Below are 21,307 nucleotides of genomic sequence, written 5' to 3' on the forward strand. Positions count from 1 at the left end.
GACTGGGGTTGACTCCCAGTTTATTGTTATTCGCAGCACTTCATATGTAGGGAGGAGGTAAACGCCTAAAAAAATAATATCCTTTCACCATTGTTTCAAATTGTCCATTCACGTGTGTTTTTTGGTGCAAAAGAAGAGTGATCTCGTGTGGTCTACATACCATAGCATTCCTCTCTCCAGCTCCTCGTCCACTCCTTTCTTTCTGTCGCTGCTCCTCTCTGCTCACAGCCGGGCGAAAGACTTTAAAAAACAGATTAAAACACTTCCTACCAGCACTGACATCGATCACGTTCCGCCTTTTTAAATTAACAGGCTATCTGTCCATTGCTTCTCATTAAGTGCTCGTTTTCATCAGACTGAAGTTTTCAGAAACGAGATGCGTATCTCTCCCCGTCTTTGGAGAAGAGAAAAAAACACAACTAAATTCTCGTCAGGAAAACAAAAAAAGAAAATGCTGTTCAAACTCCAGTCTGGAATTGAGGAGAAAAGGGGAGGCGTTGTAAAAAGCGCTGTTTCGGTGGGGTTTTTTCCCTTCTTGATTCAACCACCACGTTGTTTTCACCAATTATTATTTCCTTTGTTGTGTCAAAAATAAAGAGTCCGTATGAAACGCGATTAAAAGCCCTGCCTTCATTTACCAAAAGCGCCACTTTTAGTGTACAACAGATCGTCCGAAACCGTTGTATTCTCCTTTCAGATCTTAAGCCCTTTACAGGCGAAATGTGTGACGGTGTGTATAAGTCTATTTTTTTTTTCAGCTTCACAATAATGGCGGACCTTCTCCCGAATCCAGCATCTGCCCTCCCTATTCACAGAACAGAGAGAGAGAGAGAGAGAGAGAGAGAGAGAGAGAGAGAGAGAGAGAGAGAGAGAGAGAGAGAGAGAGTCTCGCCCAGCGGTTCATGGACACAATTACAACACACACGCAGTGTTTATGAAGAGATTTAAACGTGACTATTAGATCTTTTTCACTTATACATATTTCGTCATAGTCATTAAAAATAATTGCATTAGCCAAAAAGCCAAAGAAAATGTCTCTCTAGATCCCATATCAGTTTTTTTCCCTATAAGTATTTATTATACTATTATCAGTGGACGAATGAATTGACTAAAAACATACAGAAATATCTGTAACATTAACTAAACAACTATATACTCACACGCAAAACACTTTTTTTTAAAGAATTATCTAAACTGTATGGAGGCTACTGTGCTACAACTATATTAAGGTACATGTACTTTCACTACATTTAATTTTAAGAAATAATGCAGTTATTTCAAATACTTAAATTTGTATTATGTTGTATATGTCGAAACACACAACATAAAGTACATTGTTGATGGCCATCGCATATACATCACAATAACTTTATTTATGTGGCACATAAGAGTTTTAAAAAGATAAAGATTGGAGAGAAAACCCTGATGCTGTTTTCATTTCCCACACATATATATTATCAACTTTGTCCATCTTTTAATAGATACTTTCTCAGTCTTAAAGCTATCTTTCCATCTCACGGATCTCCAAATTGAATGCACTGTTATAGATTAAAGTACCCAACAGAGTATATAACAGCCTGACATGTATGACACCATATTCTGTATTGAGTACATTTACTCTTGCTACTTTAAGTACATTTTGAAACTGAAGCACCAAAGGACTTCTACTCGTAACGTGATATTTTTACATTAAGGTATTACTACTGTCTCCACTGACGATTACTTAAGTACACAATGTTTGAAGGTTTTAACTTGGGCCTACATTAATATTATCACTTTCACACAAATTTCAAATAAATAAAAACATTTCAAATTGGATGTGTAACATCACTGATATCAGACTATTATTCTGTGTTCCACTGTGTTTTACTGCAACACTGTTTCCGTGCTTCAGGAAAAAAGAACATCATGTCATCATGATTGTAATTAATTGACTTTATTTCGGCCCATTTGCCCTATTGGCCCCATGTCTCACACATCATTTCCTTTCACAACTGATCCCCGTTTTCCTGTACAAACTCAAACATTTGTCATTTCCAAGATTTTAATGTTCCGTGGCTACATAACTGGTAATAGATTTGTTGAGCGTTCACCCGAGGACTCCTACCTAAAACCGTATCCAACAGCACAGAGGTAAAATATTTAACACCTTTTCTGGAAAAAAAATCTCAAAGATTAGTCATAATTATATATGTTGTGACCAGAGTCATCCACTTGGTACAAGACTGCCTGTGAAGTCTGTTCTTTGATTTCACTACACAATAAAACATTTTAAGGTCCTTAAGTATTTTTCTCAGAAATACAATGCAACTACTTTCACATACTTGGTCTGCAATATTGTACAAGACAACTGACTGTACCAACAGCTCAAACAGATGTCTAGTGTCTTGCATTGGGACTTTCTCTTGGAATTTAACCTCATTTCTCCCCGATAGTCCTTCCTATCTGGTGATTTTAACTCTGTCTGATATGAAAACAAATACTTCATAGGGATGCAAAACCCAATTTATTGATTTGAAATTGAATTTCACATGTTAGAAGATAGTTGAGACTGAAACACTGCATCATTGAAGCAATACAGACATCATGTCAGAGGCTTGTCATCAAAGTTACAGTCAAGGTAAAAGCCGTTATAATATCCCACCTCCTGGGCTGTTGAATGGCACAACCAAAACATAAGAAATAATTATTTGTAAGTATAGATGTTATATTTTTCCTACACGAGATGTCAAATTATAATGCGCTAAGTGTGCTTTGACAGTTTGAAATGTGACCCACAATTAAATACACAGTCAGTCAGGGTTCAAGGTGCACTGCCCACCGTTTGAATAAGTCCACACTTCTGTCCAATCACATTAGTCACTGTGTTCTCAGTCATATTTGCATGACCCCAATCACACAGAGCAAGATTAGCATGGGGTCAAAGTTTCTGTTGAATAATCTGCCTAAGTTTTACATCCCTCTCTCCTACCACTGCTTTTTCAACAAGGAACAGACCCTATCATACATACCATTAGACGCACCAGAATCAAAACACAGCTGCAAACACAAATGGAGGAAAAACTATGTTTATCGTTAAATCACTGGTTTTCCCTTTCATTTTATATTGTTCCTCTATCAACCCTCTTTGTATTTGTAGCTGAAATATTTATGGGTCCCAAGAGCAAGCACATTCCTTCAGTCCACAGTGTTGCAATCCCTGACAATCACAGTTCCCCCATCCCCCTCTGACCCCCTAAACACCCTGAATGCCCAGAGAGGCAAGCTGTCCAAGCTGTCTGGGCAATGTTCTGCATTGAATGGCTGCACACCCAGACAAGTAAACAAACACTGGGCCCTGACACTGCAGAAAACAACCACAAATGGTGTAACCTCCGGGGGTGGAAATATATACCGGTATTGCAACTTTTTTATTCTACTTTTTTATATATAGTGTATGACATAGTTATTCGGAGGTACATTGTGTCACAAAGGTAGTACACATGACCACACACACACACACACACACACACACACACACTCAAACACTATTATGAAGAAATGACTAAAATATTCATACTATTCATACAATACTATTTATTTAAGTTAATGGCATATATATATATATATATATATATATATATATATATATATATATATATATATATATATATATATATATATATATATTTTTTTTTTTTTTTACATTTGGTGTGGTAAAAACGAATCCTGTTCCATATGGGAAATGTCAAGCTGGACAATAGTAATGAGTTACATTTTGAAGTAACCTTTAGTTTCCTTAAAATTTTTAGTAATACAATTGATTGAGTGATGTTGAGTATTATAAAAATGTCTGCCATCATATCGCAGTTTGTTTAAATTCGCATTAGAAACTACATGTCAAGATTTTACTACAATAGAAAATAATAGATCTTCTCATGTGATCCAAAGCGCGACTCAACTGAAGACTCTGCGGAGGGACGCTGGTTCTTGAAGTGCAATAAGACGTCCCAGTGGCTCTAAATGTCGCGACTTAAACTACTGTTCCCACCATGCAACGCAACTTAGTGTGGCGTCTCACTTCCTGTTAGCTCAAGGAAGGTAGCGGACGAGCGGTCGAAGAAATTACTAATGTATATATGAAAAAAATCCTCGCAAAATTCTTCAGGAACGTGATATTCTGGAGCCTCTCAGGTCCATATTTAGGAGACAATGGTAAATATCTCACGTATGAAAAGTGTTTTCTTCTCATAGTGGTAGCGTTTTACCGCTAGCTTGCTTAACCTCTTCATTCAGTCAGTAGAAAAACGTTAGCAAAGCTAGTTGGTTAGCTAACTTACCTTAGCAGGCTAAAGCCACAGATCTGAAGTCACGACGTTTTTATCACAGACACCAACTACCACCTCGCTCAAATAGATCGCCTGGCAATCATTTTGACTTTGTCTAAGGTCTTGCACAATCTAGTTGTCAACAGAATGGGTGTGGTTTAGCTACCGCGATTTTACGCGTTAGCTAAAGCTATTGCTACCAGTTTTTAAACTAGCTACAGTTGAATAAATAACTAGAGAAATACTGCTAACTCATTAGGTAATGCAAAGTAACACTAACATTAGATAGTTGTGTCCTATCTATGAGTTATCTGTTTCTGTTAGACATCTAGGGAAGGTAACGTTGGACTATTTCTGTTGTAAACAAATTTTGTCTCTATTATTTAAATTTTATTTTATCGCATAGATCCGCTTCATCCTCATCCAGAACCGAGCAGGGAAGACACGACTGGCCAAATGGTACATGCAGTTTGATGATGATGAGAAACAGAAGTTGATCGAGGAGGTGCATGCTGTGGTAACTGTCAGAGATGCCAAGCACACCAACTTTGTGGAGGTATGGGATTAGTCAGTATCAAACGCATGCATGCACAGTTGTATGGCAATTATAAAAAGAACCATTTCAGCCAATGGATGGCATTCTGGAGCAATACACTGTAAAAAAAAAAAAAAAAAAATCCTGCTCTGTGGACCAGTTTTATTATGCATTTTGTTCGGTAATCTGATAGATACCGGGTGTGTTTTACCTTAAAGCTGGGAAGCTTACCTCAAAGCAAAGCTGCTGCTGTTGTCATAATACGACACACATAGTTGTTAAGAGGCTTTATCTTTTTTGTTCTCACAGTTCAGGAACTTCAAGATCATTTACCGGCGTTATGCTGGTCTATACTTCTGTATTTGTGTGGACGTGACTGATAACAACTTGGCATACCTTGAGGGGATCCACAACTTTGTAGAGGTAACTGACATACACAACACATGAGATATATATATATATATATATATATATATATATATATATATATATACACACACACACACTTAATAAGTGAACTATGATGATTTACTTCTCATGGCCTGATTGTTTTGAGGAATGTCCATTAATGATTTCCTTCAAAAAACTTGCAGCTCCTTAATATCAAACCTGCATTCTTTGGGAAGTACAGATTGCAGTCAAATGACATTTAGTGCAATGTAATATCTAAATCTCTGTGATTATATGGCACATATGGTTTAATCTTCAAAAGATTATGGATTATCAGAGTGTTGCTAGCACAACAAATGAGTCACAGTATAACTGTGATAGTCTATTTCAGTACAAATTAGGATAATAAAGTTAATTTTGCTTTCTTACATTCAGGGTGTATCATTATTGACTTTGATCAGTGTTAGATAATGATAAGTCAAGTGATGCTGGAAATAAGCCTCCAGCAATAAAATAACAAATTGATCACTAATTACAAACTGAGTCTGATAGCAACTGACACTGAAGTGGCTGTCTATGGCAATGATACAGTCATTTCAGATTTGGGAGCTGATTATTTTTGTATTAATTATAGTATGGTCAGATTTAAAAAAAAACAAAAAAAAAACACGTTGGAAGTTTCCTACTAATGTCTGTGTGAGCTCCTGTATGACCTGCTTTAGCACAGTTGCATCCGGTCATTGCTCAGGTTGGCCCATGAAGCGCTACTGCAGCATTGTCTGCCACTCATCATTTTAGATGTACAAATAATTAAATCAGAATCATGTTTTTTATTTGTAGTTTACAAGTAGTAAGAGGAATTAGGCAGCTCGAGTGTCACTTACTTTGCTTGATTACTGGTGAACAGCCTTTTCCTTTTCAAATAATATAAAAGTTTACAAATTGAATAAATATCAACTGAAATTGTGAGCTCATGGTCGGATCTACTGTTTGTTTTGGGCTAAGAAGACAAATAGTAGCTGTAGTCAGAGCCCTCGGGAGTGAAGGTCATGTCATGTAATATTTGACTATGAAGAAATGCCAGCGAGTCTTAAGTTGCACTTTCTAAACTTGTTGTTGCACACGACCCCATGCCCCAGGAGAAATAACCCATTTAAAATAAATACAGTGCATGTTTTTTTTTTTAGGAGACAAGCTCACGGTAGGACTTCATGGTGCTTGTTTCAACATTTACTTTAGCAAATTGTTAACCAGGGGTCAGTAGTTCTGCCGTTGTAAATTACACTGTATCACTGCTTGAAAATGAGGACGAGCACCACATACATTTTCATTTGTAGTGGAATTCGGCTTCTTGCCTGTTTGTAAAGTGGATTCTACTGCTGCTACAGCATCAAGATAATCTGCAGTAATGCATAACATTAATGAGCTGTATTCAATATTGTGAACATGAATATAGCAGCAAACAACTATGAGCTATGTAAAGATATGGTGGAGTAATGTCTACCAGAGCAGAGAATGAAGTAGAAGCAGAATTGTAGAACCTATACTACTATACTATTTATTATGCCAGAAAAACCTGTACTTTGTAAGGGCAGCAGCAGTGATGGTAAAAAGAAAAAGTATGTGATTTGGAACTCAAGCTCTATCAGCACTTATGCCGCTGTTAGCTGTGAGCCACTGGCTCGACTTCGCCATGTTGGTTCCGGTGCAACCGAAATGCTCCCAATCTTGTATCTTGCACATTACAGTCATTCCTACATCTTCTCACAGTAGACTATCTGGTTATCTCCTGGCTGCTGTCTGATTAATATTAAAGCTTTGCATTTTTTTTTTTTTTTACTGTTCCTCTCTTTTCTGTAAGGTGCTGAATGAGTATTTCCACAACGTGTGTGAATTGGACCTTGTGTTCAACTTCTACAAGGTAAGGACATCGCAAGATTATTTTAGCTTTGTGAGATTTTGAAACTATTTTATAATCGCCTTGATCAGAGAGAAGGAGCAGATAAGTACACAACGCCAGATGAGAGAATGTTTCATGTCAAATTGATATAATATTCACAACTCAAGCAGTCATTCAGTGAGATTCATCTCAATCATTCTAGTGATGGATGTATATTTTTCATGGAGAGAAATGCTAAGCAACAAACACCTCCCAACAGCTGCTAGTGGTCTTACTAATCACTTAAGGTGTCTGAACATCCGCCCACATGCAGTACTGAAACCAAAGCACCGCCCACGTTTGACATGTTACACGTGTTATTAGAGAAATCAATGTTTTTGGACAGTATAGTTCCAATTTCTTCCACTGATGCACAGCTGCTCCTAGGACAAAACTATTTCACAAGCTCAGCCATTCATGCATTGAAGGACTGATTCCTCTCTCTCATCCAGCAGTCATTTCTACATGTCGATGACACAGAGGTGGAGTTGAGTAATGATGACCACAGGATGATGATGAACCTTTCGTAGGGACAAAGATAATAGCACTTGGGTTTCATGTCCGTGGGGTTTGTCCTCCATGTTAATCCAACCTGAATCCTCTCATTTCCTGCCATCACTGTTGGGCCACGTCCGCCCTCTAATGCACTGCCTTTGTCTGCACTTTAAGGTGTACACGGTGGTGGACGAGATGTTCCTGGCTGGAGAGATCAGGGAGACCAGTCAGACTAAGGTCCTGAAGCAGCTCCTCATGCTCCAGTCGCTGGAGTAGAAAACAGACAGCCGCCCTTCCTCCCTGCCCATTAACCTGCTGCCCTGATACCCAACCTCACCCACTCCTTGTTCCCGTCACTCTGGAAATCATTTTCCCCGCCTCTACGGAGCAGACTTCACTCTTACTGAAACTTCAGGAGGAGGTGATTTTAGAAATAGAAATGCACAATATTGTGTACATATGGATATATGATGGGGAGCTTCAGTTAACCTGTTTGTCATAGCAGTCTATATGTTGCAATGATCTGTATTTGATATACTTCTGAAATCTCCCAGTATTGAAAGGCTGTACATTTCAAAATGTTGACATTTCATATACTGCCTAAGTTACAATCAACGTAATATTCAGTTTACTTTTCTAAAGCCAGAGGCTGCAGAAATTAGTTATTTCATAAAGTAACCAATTAGTCTTAATTAGTCTGCATTTCTCTCTGTGTGGAAACACTGATGTAGACTCTCCAGTGTGACACTGCTCTCTCTCCTGCCCAACTCCTGTCCTCCTATCATTAGCCTCAACTTACATTTAATGGCACTACTGTCACTAACAAGCACCACGTATGAAGAGTGACTGCCTGCAACAGCCATTTCTATAAATCCATGTAAAGAAAGACCGTTATGCTCATTTTGTATCTGGATCACAGTACATGTAAACTATAACTAGAAAGCCCTTTGGAGCAATTGACCCATCACGGCAGGTTCATAATTTAATCGAGTGTACTTAGGATGAGTGCCATTCTGACTGCGTGTTATGGCAACCTGTGGCAACATCCTCATGGCTGATGATGATGCACAGTGTAGGTTATGTAGGCTCAGACGGCTGCGCTCTGGGTGTTGGAATTGTTTTCATTGCATTTCTAATGATCCAGATGATTTGAACACATTACATTAAATGGTGCTTGTTGGTTACACAACAGAAAGTATATTTTACACAAAGCAGTACTGTGGAGTTTGCATCGTATGGTGTGTACATACAGTGTATCTTGCGTATGTTGAATATTGTGAAAGTGACACATGCATTCCAGAAGGAGTGGTTATTGCTCACTGTGTGGTCAGAGGAGCATTTACTTGTGTAAGATCCATAAACATTCTTTTTCCATTGCATAAAATAAATTGGCTTTTAAATTCCTCCGACAAGCCTCATGAACTTTGACAAATAAATCCACTTTTATTCATTTCACTTTGCTGGACTTTAATGTTTATAAAACTACTTGACATACTCAAATTTTTACCATATCCTGTCACAAAGATGGTTTCATATGTTACTGTTGTTGAACTTTTGTATTTTTTTTTTTTTTTTTAAATGATTAGGCAATTGTGAAATATGTACTGCTTCCCTTTTTGTCCACCTGTGTGAGTTTGTCGATGGAAGATGTGTGTTTGTATGTATTGCTGTCTCCAATTTAACTACCCACATCAATACGTCCCATTATATGTAAATAATCTAATAAACATGAAAATGAAGTGATACATGAATACCAACTGTCAATTGCATCTAATTGATGATTAATCTCTTTGGAAAGGGAATTTTATTAGATATTTTCCCATCAAGACACTTAATGCCTGATGTCATTAAATATGTAGAGACTGTCCTAAAAAATATGGTAGTAAATATCCCAAAACATGTTAATTTGACTAGTGCAGCTTTTAACAGGACTGACTAAAACGTCTGGATTTTTCTATCCAATATTTTAGCACCATCTAGTGGTCACACATCAGCTCTTCCACAGTAAATTATGCCATTTGGTTATGAGGTCATCTCGACAAGCTGTGTAGGATCAATAAATCAGTCGATATATCCACTTCAGCTACATTAAACCACTCTAGCCGTTACTCCATCGACCCCGGGACATAAATCCAGACAACTGGACACAGAGGGCATTTACTCTCCATCTCACGAGTCCTCCGACATCCTAACCTCACCCTCACTGCCTTTCAGAGAAGTAACTGAAGAATGAAAGCAGGAAAATTAATCAGGTTCACGGCCGCTATTGTTACATTTCAGGGCCTGCTAAGTCAGCTGATGTGTAATAAGCTATTGCTCACTGCAGAGTTGAAGACAAGACACGTGGACATGAACATCCAGGAGATGGGTGAAAAGGGATTAACTGAAAAAACAAAGCCGTTTACTGGGAATTGCATATTCATTACAATCAATGAGCAACACTCACTCTCAATAGACAAATCTTATTTACAGCATAGGTTACCTGAAATGTACAGTAGTATTTGGGGTTGATTATATAACATTAGTTACTAAGCAATAACTGAGTCGGATTGTGTTCATCACATGATTGAATCTAGACAGGAAGTGAGAAAATGATGCTTATCATATGGCTATTTTGATTTAACTGTACGATAAACACACAGATGAATGCAAGCGGATTGGTTCAACAGCAGTCAGCCATTTACACGTCTTACTGATTATAAATGTCAACTTGTGATCAGAATGGCTGCTGACGGCCTCCCATCACTACCTCCACATCATCAGCGGGCGATAATCAAAGAAAACCTCAGACAGGAGTTCTCTCTGCTACAGCAGTCCTGTCTTGTGACAGCAGACACCAGGAAATTAAATTAAGGATCTCAGTTGTTATTTAGTAAGAAATGATAACATACAATTAAAATCTTTATTACAGTATACTGTTCAAGTAAAATAAAATGTACAATTCTATAGTTGCAGCATATAAACAAAAAAAAAAAAAAATAATTCAAAAAGTAAAAGTGCACTTGCAGAAGGAGACAAACGATCACACAACGCCAGTATTTTATGAAAACAAAAAAAAAAATCTTTGACCATCTGTGTGATGATATTCTATACGATGTCATGTTTGCACGACTTGGTCTTTTTCCCTTCAGTGTGTTGGCTCACTTGAGCTTAAAATGCATATGGTTCGTCTGGGAGGACATATGCCAACACTCGGGGACAAGACATGGGAAATGAGATTTGCAGGCAGATTTGTTTGGATCTCCTCTCGGCTGGGTCAGTGTGACCTGCTCTCAGTGGTTCAGACAGAAGCAGTGCCTTTGACTCAACAGCAGGGCAGGATGTTTTGTTATTAACTCGCAACCTAATTTTCCTCTTGGCAGCGCTGCAAAACCATGTTGTCAGTGCTGCATCGAAAAAGGAAACCATGTTACAGTGGAAATTCCCTGTTTCTCTCCGGGGCAACACGCGGTTTGTTCTAAAGCAGAAAACATCTGGGGTTGACTTGGCAAACTCACTGACGGTTTGCAGCACAGCAGAACTGCTGCTTTGCTTGAAAAAAGAGAAGTACTTGGAAGGCTAAAAACAGCATTCCCGCTTTCATCAAGACGCACTTACAACCTTGAGCATGATAACGGTGTCAAGCCTCTGAGAGAACTGAGTGGGCAGAAGGTTTCCCCAAACACGGCACTGAGGAAAAACCAACTGTGGTTTCCTGTGACGTCCCCGACACAGAACGAGCGGCGTAAATTAAAGGGGAGGTCAAACAAAAATGGAGGAACAGCCCAGCATGAGCAGCCAAAGACATTTTTACTGTTGCAAATATTGACGACCATCTTAACCGTACACTGTGATGGGACCAGAGACACTGGGACTAAATCTGATTATGCAAATCTACAGATTTTGGGATATTTTGGAGTAAAATATAGAGAAAAATCTCTGTTCTGTGCTTCAAACCTGATGCACAGGCTCGTCTATGTGTATGTACAGCGACGTGATTGGACTATTCCCTCTGACAGTTCAGAGACACGGCGACTAGGAATAATAAACTGTACATCCACAATATCAAGTATATTACTAAGGCCAACACTTTATGTCATAATGGTGCATTTTAATGCAAAGCAAATAGTCAAATGCCTCAACATAACACACAATTTAGAGTGGGTAAAAGAACTGGGCTCTACATTTGGGCCTGTGTGACTTTAAAAGAATCTTCACTACGGATAAACTCACTGATCAGCTGCTTCCATTCAGATCAGAACAAATTACTGAAGAAACCGTGACAAACATTTACATTGTGTCTGGTTTTCAATAAATTCTAGATGAATACTTAACCAAAATGTGTACAGGTTGACTTCTAAAAAACGGTCATCGCTTCGTCACCATCAATGTCTGAATTTACTTAAAAGTACAGTGAACTCAAATAATGGATAACAAAAATCAAAACATCAACGAGTGCCTTTATGAATATTACAACTCAAAAAAACGCTGACCAAACTTATCTTGAATCATATTCAGATAGCTTGAACAAGGGAATATGCAGAAAAATAGCTTACCAATAATAATTTACAAACAATGATGTGCAAACGTAGAAAGCATGGAGGTGATACTAAAACCAGAGTGAGAAGCACAGAGATAAAACAACAGTAGGGGAGCCCCCCCCCCCCCCACCCCACACACACACACACACACACACACACACACACACACACACACACACACACACACACACACACAACCCGTGACTCTGCCTGGTCTGGTAAGTCACGGAACGGAGACTTTACGTTATGATCCCAGCGTGTTCACACCGAGGGGTTTCCCTGCCTAGACACAGGGGCAAAGGTCAGGGGTTGCAGTGATCTCTGTGACCACTCGTCCAGGTGATCCAAGGTGTGTGAGACTGCAGAGAGAAGGGTCCCACACACCAAACAACACCTGGGGCTGTAGAAGAGAGAGGAGAAGAGAAAGTGATCACTGATCAAGTAAAACAATGAGAGACGGGTAAAATGTCTCATTTAAAAATGGATGAGCTGCCACTGACCTGTAGGGGGCGTCCTGTCTGTGGGGGCCTGTGGGCTGAGGTGAGGGCGGGGCCCCGATCCCTAGCAATTACACTGCTGCTTATTCTGTGTGGTGGTGCCTCTTGGCTGTCGCAGCTGCCTCAACGAAGCATCTCCGTACTGGATACCTGAACCCATCCTCTCCGGATCCAACTCTCCTTTGGAATTAACCAGAACAAGTGAAGTCAGCGATGAAGACAGACACGTACACAGTAAGACTAAAAAGGCAGATATACGGGCGCCATGCATTCAAGTAGTGATAAATGAGCAGAGTACCTGAATCTATCTTGGACAGGATGGTGCGAGCACACTTTAGGAAACCCTCCTCGACATTCTCTCCTGTCAGAGCGCTGGTCTCCAGGAACATCAGCTCTACGGAGTTAAAAGAAACAAAAAGACAGAATGAGAAACAAAAGACGGGGTGAGGTGGTACAAATTATGAAAAGCAAGCACACAAAATGATCCAGATAATATGAATTTAACATCAGTTACCGTTCTCCTGAGCAAAGCGCGACGCTTCCAGGAAGGTCACCTCTCTGTCGGCATCCAGGTCCTTCTTGTTGCCACACAGAATAATAACAATGTTGGGGCTCGCCAGAGTCCGTGCATCCGTCAGCCAGTTAGTTAAAGCATTGTACGTCTCCCGACTGCAAGACAGGACAGAGGGACACATGGTACAGCACAATGGCTAGTTTAACGTTTTGTGTAGAGGATCATCCTGTAACATCTGCATAATCTCAAGGGTCCAAGTCACATACAGATGTTGTACATGTGGGCCTTTAAAGTACTCTTAAGTATCATTATCTCAGATATATCACAAAGACTGTGGGTCAAATATAAAGTGAAGAATCTTTCAATGTTTTAGGGCGCCAACAAAATTAAAATAAAGTAGTTTTAACTGACCAAACCAATCTCCAGGTGGATTCTTGTCTTTTGTTTGTCAGAGTTGCAAAGTAACTTGTAAGTGAAAAGAGTCTGCTCTCTAACACTAGTCTGTTTCCCTCCTCAGCTCCCTGGGTTACATTAGTCTGATGTGCAGGGAAGATAGTCACATGAGGCCAGTGAGGTCAGCAGAAGGGTGTTGGTCAGCAGAATGATGTTAAACAGCTGCTTTCACAATGATGTCACTCCTCCTCCACATGCAGCCGCCATCTGATTCACACGTTCTCTCTTTCTCTCAACTATTGTCCTGTCCACGTTCCTGCTTACCCACCTGTGAGAAGTGGCACATGTCTCCAACTCCAATGACCCTCTTGTTTTCCATCTCCTCATGCTCCCTCCCCCCCACACTCTGAGGACTGTTTTTTTCCCGAGGTGACACTTTCTGTGATGGACTTTTTCTTTCCCGCTTGCTGCTGCTGGGACGCCTCTATATTACAGCTCCTGTCACTCTGCACTCCATCTCTCCCCCCTCAACAGCCCATACATTCACACAAACACTAACTGTATTACATTCCTGTCTCTCTGCATTACTCGCTCCATCTTGATTTCACAACCCCTCTACCGCTTCACAAAGCGTATGAAAAACAGGCCTGTGTGGGTTCTGGTGCTCTAGTCGTTAAAATTGCACAATTTCTAGAGATGGTATGGACACACTATAGCTTTCTGACACCATGGAAAACCACAATATAGGTGCTCGTAAAAATAAAGTGAGTGAATTGAAATACCATTTACAGTTGAGCTTCGTGAGTTAGTGAATTCAAATGTCAGGTCCAATTTCAACATTTTCAAAATATCATTGCTGTGAATGTCTCACTGCCATGTTGTGTTTTCAGCTTTCTTTCCTAGTTTTTAATGATTATTTTATCATTTAATAAAGACAAATGTCTGGGTGACTTTTCCTGCACTGGCAGGAATGTAATGTGCTTGTGTCTGTATCCCTCAATATGGACAACATTATTTATAACTGTTTATTCTGATACACAAATATGTAGTATAATAAATGTGGAGAGTAAGTGCAGCGATGGTTTTACCTGGTGATATCGTAGACGAGGAGCGCTCCAGCTGCTCCTCTGTAGTAGCTGCGTGTAACAGAACTGTGGAGAGAACGCAAAAATATTGGTTAAAAATAATAGATTCACAATATCAGCATCAGCTGGTGAATGAGAAACAATCCATCTCTTTTAACTGTTATCATCAGTTTAATGGAGCTGCTCAGAGACAGTGGAAACGGTTTGATGTTGGTTGTTGCCCAAAGACAGCGCGTGTGCTCAGTAATTCATGTTAAAAGTTCGCCAAACCCTTAGCGGGAAAATATTGCAGGCCGTTACCGGAATCGCTCCTGCCCAGCAGTGTCCCAGATCTGCAGTTTGACCGTCTTTCCACCAACATTGACGACTCTGGATCCAAACTCCACACCGATGGTGTGGTTGGAGTCCTGTTTAACTGCAACAGGACAAGGAGAAAAGAGAGGGAAAAAGGAGAGACATGAGGCAATAAGCACAGCAGAACAACTAACTTTAACACCGTTCTTGTAGTGATGCCATTATGTATATTACCTCTGATCTAGAATACGTTGGTGTGTTGTGCTTGTTTAAAAAGACCTAAGCTGTTATCTTCAAACGGCTCACATCCTCATTAGAGGCTGGAAGGAGTCTAGATGGGATTAACACCGTCGACCTGTCCTCCCTTTCCCTCCCCAGGGACAGCACAGGGTCCCAACATGTCTCCATTCAAATGAATACGAGCATGTGTGTGAGAGGAAACTTGTCTACTTACTTACTTACTAGCTTACTTATAACACTTGTAACATTGTCACAGTTCTGAAGTTCAACGGGCAGTAAAAATGTTGTGTTTATAACTGGATCACTGAATTACAGCTTTATTATGGGCACAGCCCTGCAATAAATCCTGACTTTGCGAAGCTTATGATTTTCACGTTTGTTGACACTGTCAGAGAAATAAGAGTAGTTTAACAAAATTATTATCATTATTAGTTTGGGTGTTTTACTGGATTACAATATACAGAACGTGTAAGTTTAAAGTAATTGTAATTTAACCATAAAATGATAGCTAATGCGAAACATTATATTTTTACGGTACAAAAAAGAAACGGATAAAAATAATAAAAAATGACTACAATAGAAGGTCCAAGTTAAGATCCAAATGTAGTGCATCTATGTCAGAGTTAACTAGATGCAAATCAGACATGTGTTATGACTGATTTCACAGCTGTATAGATTCCTACATTCACATCCAAAAATTAAGCTTTTATTTTGGAAAATGTAGTAATGTCCTGTCTCCTTAGGCCCCTACGCCAGAGAACAATAGTGTCATGCGTTATATTTTGATGGATAAATGATTACCTACTGAGAATGTTAGGAATCTGTCAGGAATCTGTCATTCTGGTTTGACGGCACATGGGGGGGGGTCAATGAATAACTATTTCAGGAGGAACTTGTTGAAAAGTAAGTGAGTGAAACCTCACAGCAGAGTGAAAGGGTGTATTTGGTGTGTGTGTGTGGCATGAAACAACGTATTTAAATCAACAACACTAATTGTGACCATGGTAATTTCTGTGTGTCTGTGTAAGAGCATAATGATGTGACTTATAGGCTTCAATGAGGTCAAACTTACACTTGTTCTCAATGAATTGGTGGAGGAGGCAGGATTTCCCCGCCCCGGCGCTGCCAATCACCAGGAACTTAAACAGGAAGTCTGCAAGCAGAGGAAAGGAGGTAGAGATCAATGCAACATCAATGTGAGGGGAGACTCTGAACCTGCTGCTCTCGACACTTCCATCCCCAGAGACAAGCCTTAGATTTACTCCTAATCCCATTGAGCTTCAACTTGCAGCGTATCCAACAACCCCAAATTAGCCTGCTAATCACAAAGCCTCGCATGTAATCGGTATAACCTGCTAGTCATGATTCTGATTAAATATGCTTGTTTGTCTGAGGTGGAAAATTACTGTGTTTGAAGAAGCACCGGCATTTAATAACGCATGTCAATAGAGCAAAGTCAACGCTTTAGTTATTGAACGTGGCTTAGGTTAGCTCACAACCAGCTGGCTGTACAGATGATGTTGTTGTTGTTGTTGTGGAGCGTGGGCCCTACAACCCAACCCACACATATGATCCGGAGCCCAAATGACTCCGCCCCCTGACATGCAAGGCCCATCCACGCAGCACAGACAGCCTTTGTGTGGCGTGACCAAAGATAGCGCAGGCCAGCGGGCATTTACATACGTAGGCTGTGCTTCACTTCCAACTGGATATGAAACAGTGTGGCGATAAGAGGAAATTAAAAGTGTGTGCGAGAGAACCATAACAGAGTCTGTGTTTGCGTGCAATGCATAGAGGGGTAGTAAAAGTATGACAGGAAATCAGAGAGTGGTGGGGCGTTCCTCAGACTGTGAGAGAGAATAACCATTGCACTCTACACCTTCCCTCCGGAGAGCCTGCAATTCAACAACAGTGTTCAATTTCAGGCAGGAGTGCTGACCTGGCAAATGATTAGTGACTACAGTTGAGATTACCAGCAAGGTGAACATCCTGAGAGTATTCAACAGAAAGAGTAGTTTAGAAGAGAACAGGAGATGAGATTGATCTTGAGTTCCTGTGTGGCATTTAAACTCATTATGCTCGTGCTCTTAGAGCCACCTTCATCGGGCCAACACCAACACGCAGCCAGCTCAGTTTATAGTGCACCGTTGTTTGTTGAAGCGGGTGTTTTCTCAAGCAACACAAGCCAGAGGGTAAATATTCACAGTAAGAGAACGGCAAAAGCAAAACAAGGAGCCTACAAGCTTTTACGGTTTTCTTCTGGACCAGCAGTTAGTGTTTATAACCACACATTGTCAACGGTCCTGACAACAGAACTGACGGAATCAAAAGCGAACAGCTCGGTTTTAAAAGCTTGCCTTAGCTTTTCAGCGTCTTCCCAGACATTGCATATCCCCATGTGAGATCTGCATACAACAATCAAGCTGTCAATATGTCAGAGCAATGGGCAGAGAGGAATGCAGCACTGCCCTCTCAACAGCAGCCTCTCAGGCTATTGTATTCTTTACACATCAATATTAAATAACCCCTCGAGGGAACGCACCAACACTGTTATCTGCATTCACTTACACTGTGACAACACTTAACACACAGAGGCCCAGATCTACCGAGGGTCTGGAATTTGCACTTAAAATTACATAAAATGTTTGCCTTATTGCACACGACAGAAGGAAAATATGGAAACTGGAGAGATTAGATTTAATTTCATAAGTAACATAATATGACTCAAAAAGTCATATGTAACAAAGGCCGACATCAATGCTAAGCAACACAAGTGTCTGTGTCGTTTTTTTCCCATCCAAATACAGGATGGACATCTTCCTCTATTTTGATATTTTATAGATTAAGTCATTAATCAAAAGGAGTATTGATGGATTAATCAATAACGAAAATGAATGACCATTAGTTGCAGCTCCTAGTCCTAGTCACATTGTGCCAACATGGAGCAATATGGACTAATAAACTATAAACTAATGGAAGTGTGACAAACACACCAAATGAAGTAAAACATATAATGAATCCCCCCCATGGGCCCATCCAACCTGCCCATGTACTTTCTGTATTCATATTGCTTTTTGCCAGTTCCTCCAGGAGAGGAGACACAGCACAGAAGACTCAGACAGAAATCAATAAGCTATCACAGCTACCATTAGTGCGGGCACTTTTACCTAAATACTGCCCACCGGGATAAAGTTTCATGAAGGAGACAGGGTACAAGCAGAAACAGATGTATGTGTGTGTGTGTGTGTGTGTGTGTGTGTGTGTGTGTGTGTGTGAGAGAGAGAGAGTGTGAGTGAGAGTGAGAGTGAGAGTGTGAGAGAGAGAGAGTGCAACATTAGAGGATGATAGTGTGCCATTTCAAAATCACTGGGTCAACAGGGTCGGGTCTGCTGTGCTACTGACACTATCAGGCAGTCATGTTGAATGAATTCATGCAGAATAGTAACTATTATAACAATAACTTTGTGTCTGTAGTACTGGTGGTCTGTCGTTTCTCGCATTGACTTGTAATGGAGATTGTCTGGAGTGCAGTTGCTTGGTTTCAGGATGTGGTAGAGAACAATGACACATAACAGCTGCTGCCAGGTAACCGGATGACTGTCACAGCCACCTAACTTCCTCATAGGCCTTGTAGCTAAAGGCTACCTCTCAAATACAAATACACACACCGAATGCAACATGCTTGATGATTGAATTTCAATAAACTCAGGTTACCCCAGCGTCTGATATCACGTCCTTCATGTGTCGCCATGCTACTGGAGCGTCGTGTCTGGAGTTTGTTCCAACTTTTACCTGTGAAGTGTGTCACCATCTGTGTGCTCGTGCCGTTTAAGGAAGCAAGTGCACTACGCCATCGAAGGACAGATGTGTCAGTTAATACACACGTAACCCCTAACTAGAGTACACTAGTTTCTTTGAATGAAATAGAAGCAGCACACATTAACCATCACTATCAACCTATGGTGAGGTGGCAGCCTGCAGCTAACATAAGCTAACCGTGTAGCTAGCTAACTAGCAAACATTGCTAAGAAGCAGTCCGTCTCATCACCACAGAGTGTACATAACGTTAAAGACAAACATACCGTATGTCTCAGACATGTTGACCCTCGCTGTACGAAGGCTTCACTCGGGTCTTTGTTAATGTCCTCTTGGTATTGTGACAGCTGTACCCGCTGGCTCCACACCTCTTCGGGGGTGTTTATCTACGATGCTTAGAGGTTTCCTTGATCCTTTCCTAGCGTCTTTGCTTCGACCACAACCAAACACGGGCAGCAGCGTGCTACGTCATTCGTCGTCTCGTGTTGCCTTCACGTGTTGTTGGTCCGAGTAGGAATCTTGAAGACAACAAACATGACAGATGCAAAAAAAGTGTTGGAAAATAAGTTTTGTTTGCTTTCACATAACAGACATCTGATGAATTGTGGTTCGCACATGTCTTACGTTTGGACTATGTGTCGGAAATTGCGTTAATGCCCCAGTAGATCAGAATAGAAAATCAGATCAAATTGGCTAATTATTTATCATTAAATTCGCACTTGAGTGCTTCAGTGTGTGAAAAGTGTGATCACATTAATTTCAAATTAAAACAAAGGATATTAAAAGGCTAGTGTACTAAATTCTGTTCTGTCTTTAATTCATTTAAATTAGCGACAAGTATTTTTCAGTGCTGACAAGAAAATACTTACTTAGAGAACTGGAAGGCAGCATTAGATTGTAAAGCCAGTCTCCCCACCTTTACCTAATTACCGGCATTTCTCAATGTCAATCCAAGCAGTCTGTATTCAGAATTATTTAATTCGGGTATTTCTGTTATAGTCTAAATTTAAGCATGATTGATTATGTATTTCTCTAGTTTTATTTCTGTAGGTGCAACATCAAGCCACAAGGTGGCAGGCAAAGATAAAGGGACTACCTGGTCAGATATTGAAGCCTCAACATGACATGTCACAACATGATTTAAAATGTTTGGTTCATTTTATTATATATTTATTAATTATTGTATTTATTTCGCAAAATGTCTTCTCTTTTTTAAGTCTTAATATGATGCTATAGTGTACTTAAGACATCTACTATGGAAAATGATATATTGGGCCACAAAAAACTAAAAAATACCACCCAAAAAGCTATCCTTACACAAACATGTAGTATCAAAATCTGTGGTAACAGGAGCTATGCCTACATGTGGTGTCTTTGGCAAGCAGATGACTACTTTTCCTAAGTAATAATTGCTCAAACTAATGTCTCTTGAGGTTTTAGAGAAATGAGAAATGTCTGTTTTCCTATACTTATTTTTTCATCACCTTTCCATACCTGAATACATATACACACACAAACACTCACACAGAGCCCAGGACATGGAGTACAGGGCCATCCAAGGGCAACAGGTGATAAATTACAGAGCCTTCCACTCTGCTACTATCTCTCCCAGTTCCTCCCTGCCTTTGTTCTGCTTTGGCAGTTCCCCTCATCCTCCCCAGCCTTGTTAAAAGCTCTTTTCACTAAGATTAAAGACAGAAGGAAACACTAGGCTCAGCGTCGTGTGGGGGCACGGATGTTTTCCTAAGGTGGGCTACAAGAAAGGCTGGTCTCAAAGGTGTGCAGCAGGCAGGAAGAAAAGAGGGGGGCTTTTGCTTCCATTAGGTGCTCTACCTTTGTGGGTGTCTCAGTGTCCATTGTGTCTCTCTTATCATCTTTCTTCCTTGTCTATTGAAAGTGACATCATCAGGGCAGGTATTTGATTGGACTACCGGGCAAACAAAGTTCTTGTGAGTGTGTCTGTGTGTGGGTTGTTTGGGGATTTTTTAATTATTCTGTTCTGTCACTAACAGTTCAGTTCAAGTGCTTTTAGAAAAAAACATGTATAGCAGGAAATAGCTTTGAAGGGAGGGGGGATCTTTCATGTCGCCTGCAGACAGTTTCAATCCAAGATCACAACAAACGTGTTTATGATGAGCACATTGGGGAAGCCCCAGATAAAACCTACGACGTTCACAATGTTTACAACCAACAATGAGTCATTTTCCAGAGGATAATTTGAGTGAATCACTTCTTGAGACAGGTGGGCTCTGCGGTTGACTGGCATCGCTGTAAATATAAAG

At 40.2% G+C, this 21,307-nt stretch overlaps 3 protein-coding genes across 3 annotated transcripts in view; 1 reads left to right on the plus strand and 2 right to left on the minus strand.

Moving 5' to 3' along the window:
* arhgap35a (Rho GTPase activating protein 35a) overlaps positions 1-788 on the minus strand; it is a 58,036-nt gene extending 57,248 nt beyond the window's left edge. Inside the window, exon 1 of the mRNA XM_068711253.1 lies at positions 161-788. The gene's annotated coding sequence lies outside the window, so the exon portion shown is untranslated. The remainder of the gene's footprint in view (positions 1-160) is intronic.
* A 3,266-nt stretch (positions 789-4,054) lies between these two features.
* On the plus strand, positions 4,055-9,417 carry ap2s1 (adaptor related protein complex 2 subunit sigma 1). The gene is made up of 5 exons (XM_068711277.1): positions 4,055-4,194; positions 4,714-4,863; positions 5,152-5,265; positions 7,094-7,153; positions 7,841-9,417. Exons 1-5 carry the CDS (start codon positions 4,192-4,194, stop codon positions 7,940-7,942), a joined length of 429 nt encoding a protein of 142 aa, XP_068567378.1. The 5' UTR covers positions 4,055-4,191; the 3' UTR covers positions 7,943-9,417.
* A 2,895-nt stretch (positions 9,418-12,312) lies between these two features.
* Positions 12,313-19,463, minus strand: rab4b (RAB4B, member RAS oncogene family). The gene is made up of 8 exons (XM_068711265.1): positions 19,292-19,463; positions 16,282-16,362; positions 14,976-15,090; positions 14,679-14,741; positions 13,198-13,352; positions 12,982-13,077; positions 12,687-12,863; positions 12,313-12,586 (listed from the first exon to the last, which is right to left on the minus strand). Exons 1-7 carry the CDS (start codon positions 19,305-19,307, stop codon positions 12,748-12,750), a joined length of 642 nt encoding a protein of 213 aa, XP_068567366.1. The 5' UTR covers positions 19,308-19,463; the 3' UTR covers positions 12,313-12,586; positions 12,687-12,747.
* Positions 19,464-21,307: the final 1,844 nt, after the last annotated feature.

This window comes from Cebidichthys violaceus, unplaced genomic scaffold (genome assembly GCF_023349555.1).
Source record: "Cebidichthys violaceus isolate CVI_PGR_0920_01 unplaced genomic scaffold, fCebVio1.0.p SCAF_1, whole genome shotgun sequence".
In the NCBI taxonomy this organism is placed as follows: domain Eukaryota; kingdom Metazoa; phylum Chordata; class Actinopteri; order Perciformes; family Stichaeidae; genus Cebidichthys; species Cebidichthys violaceus.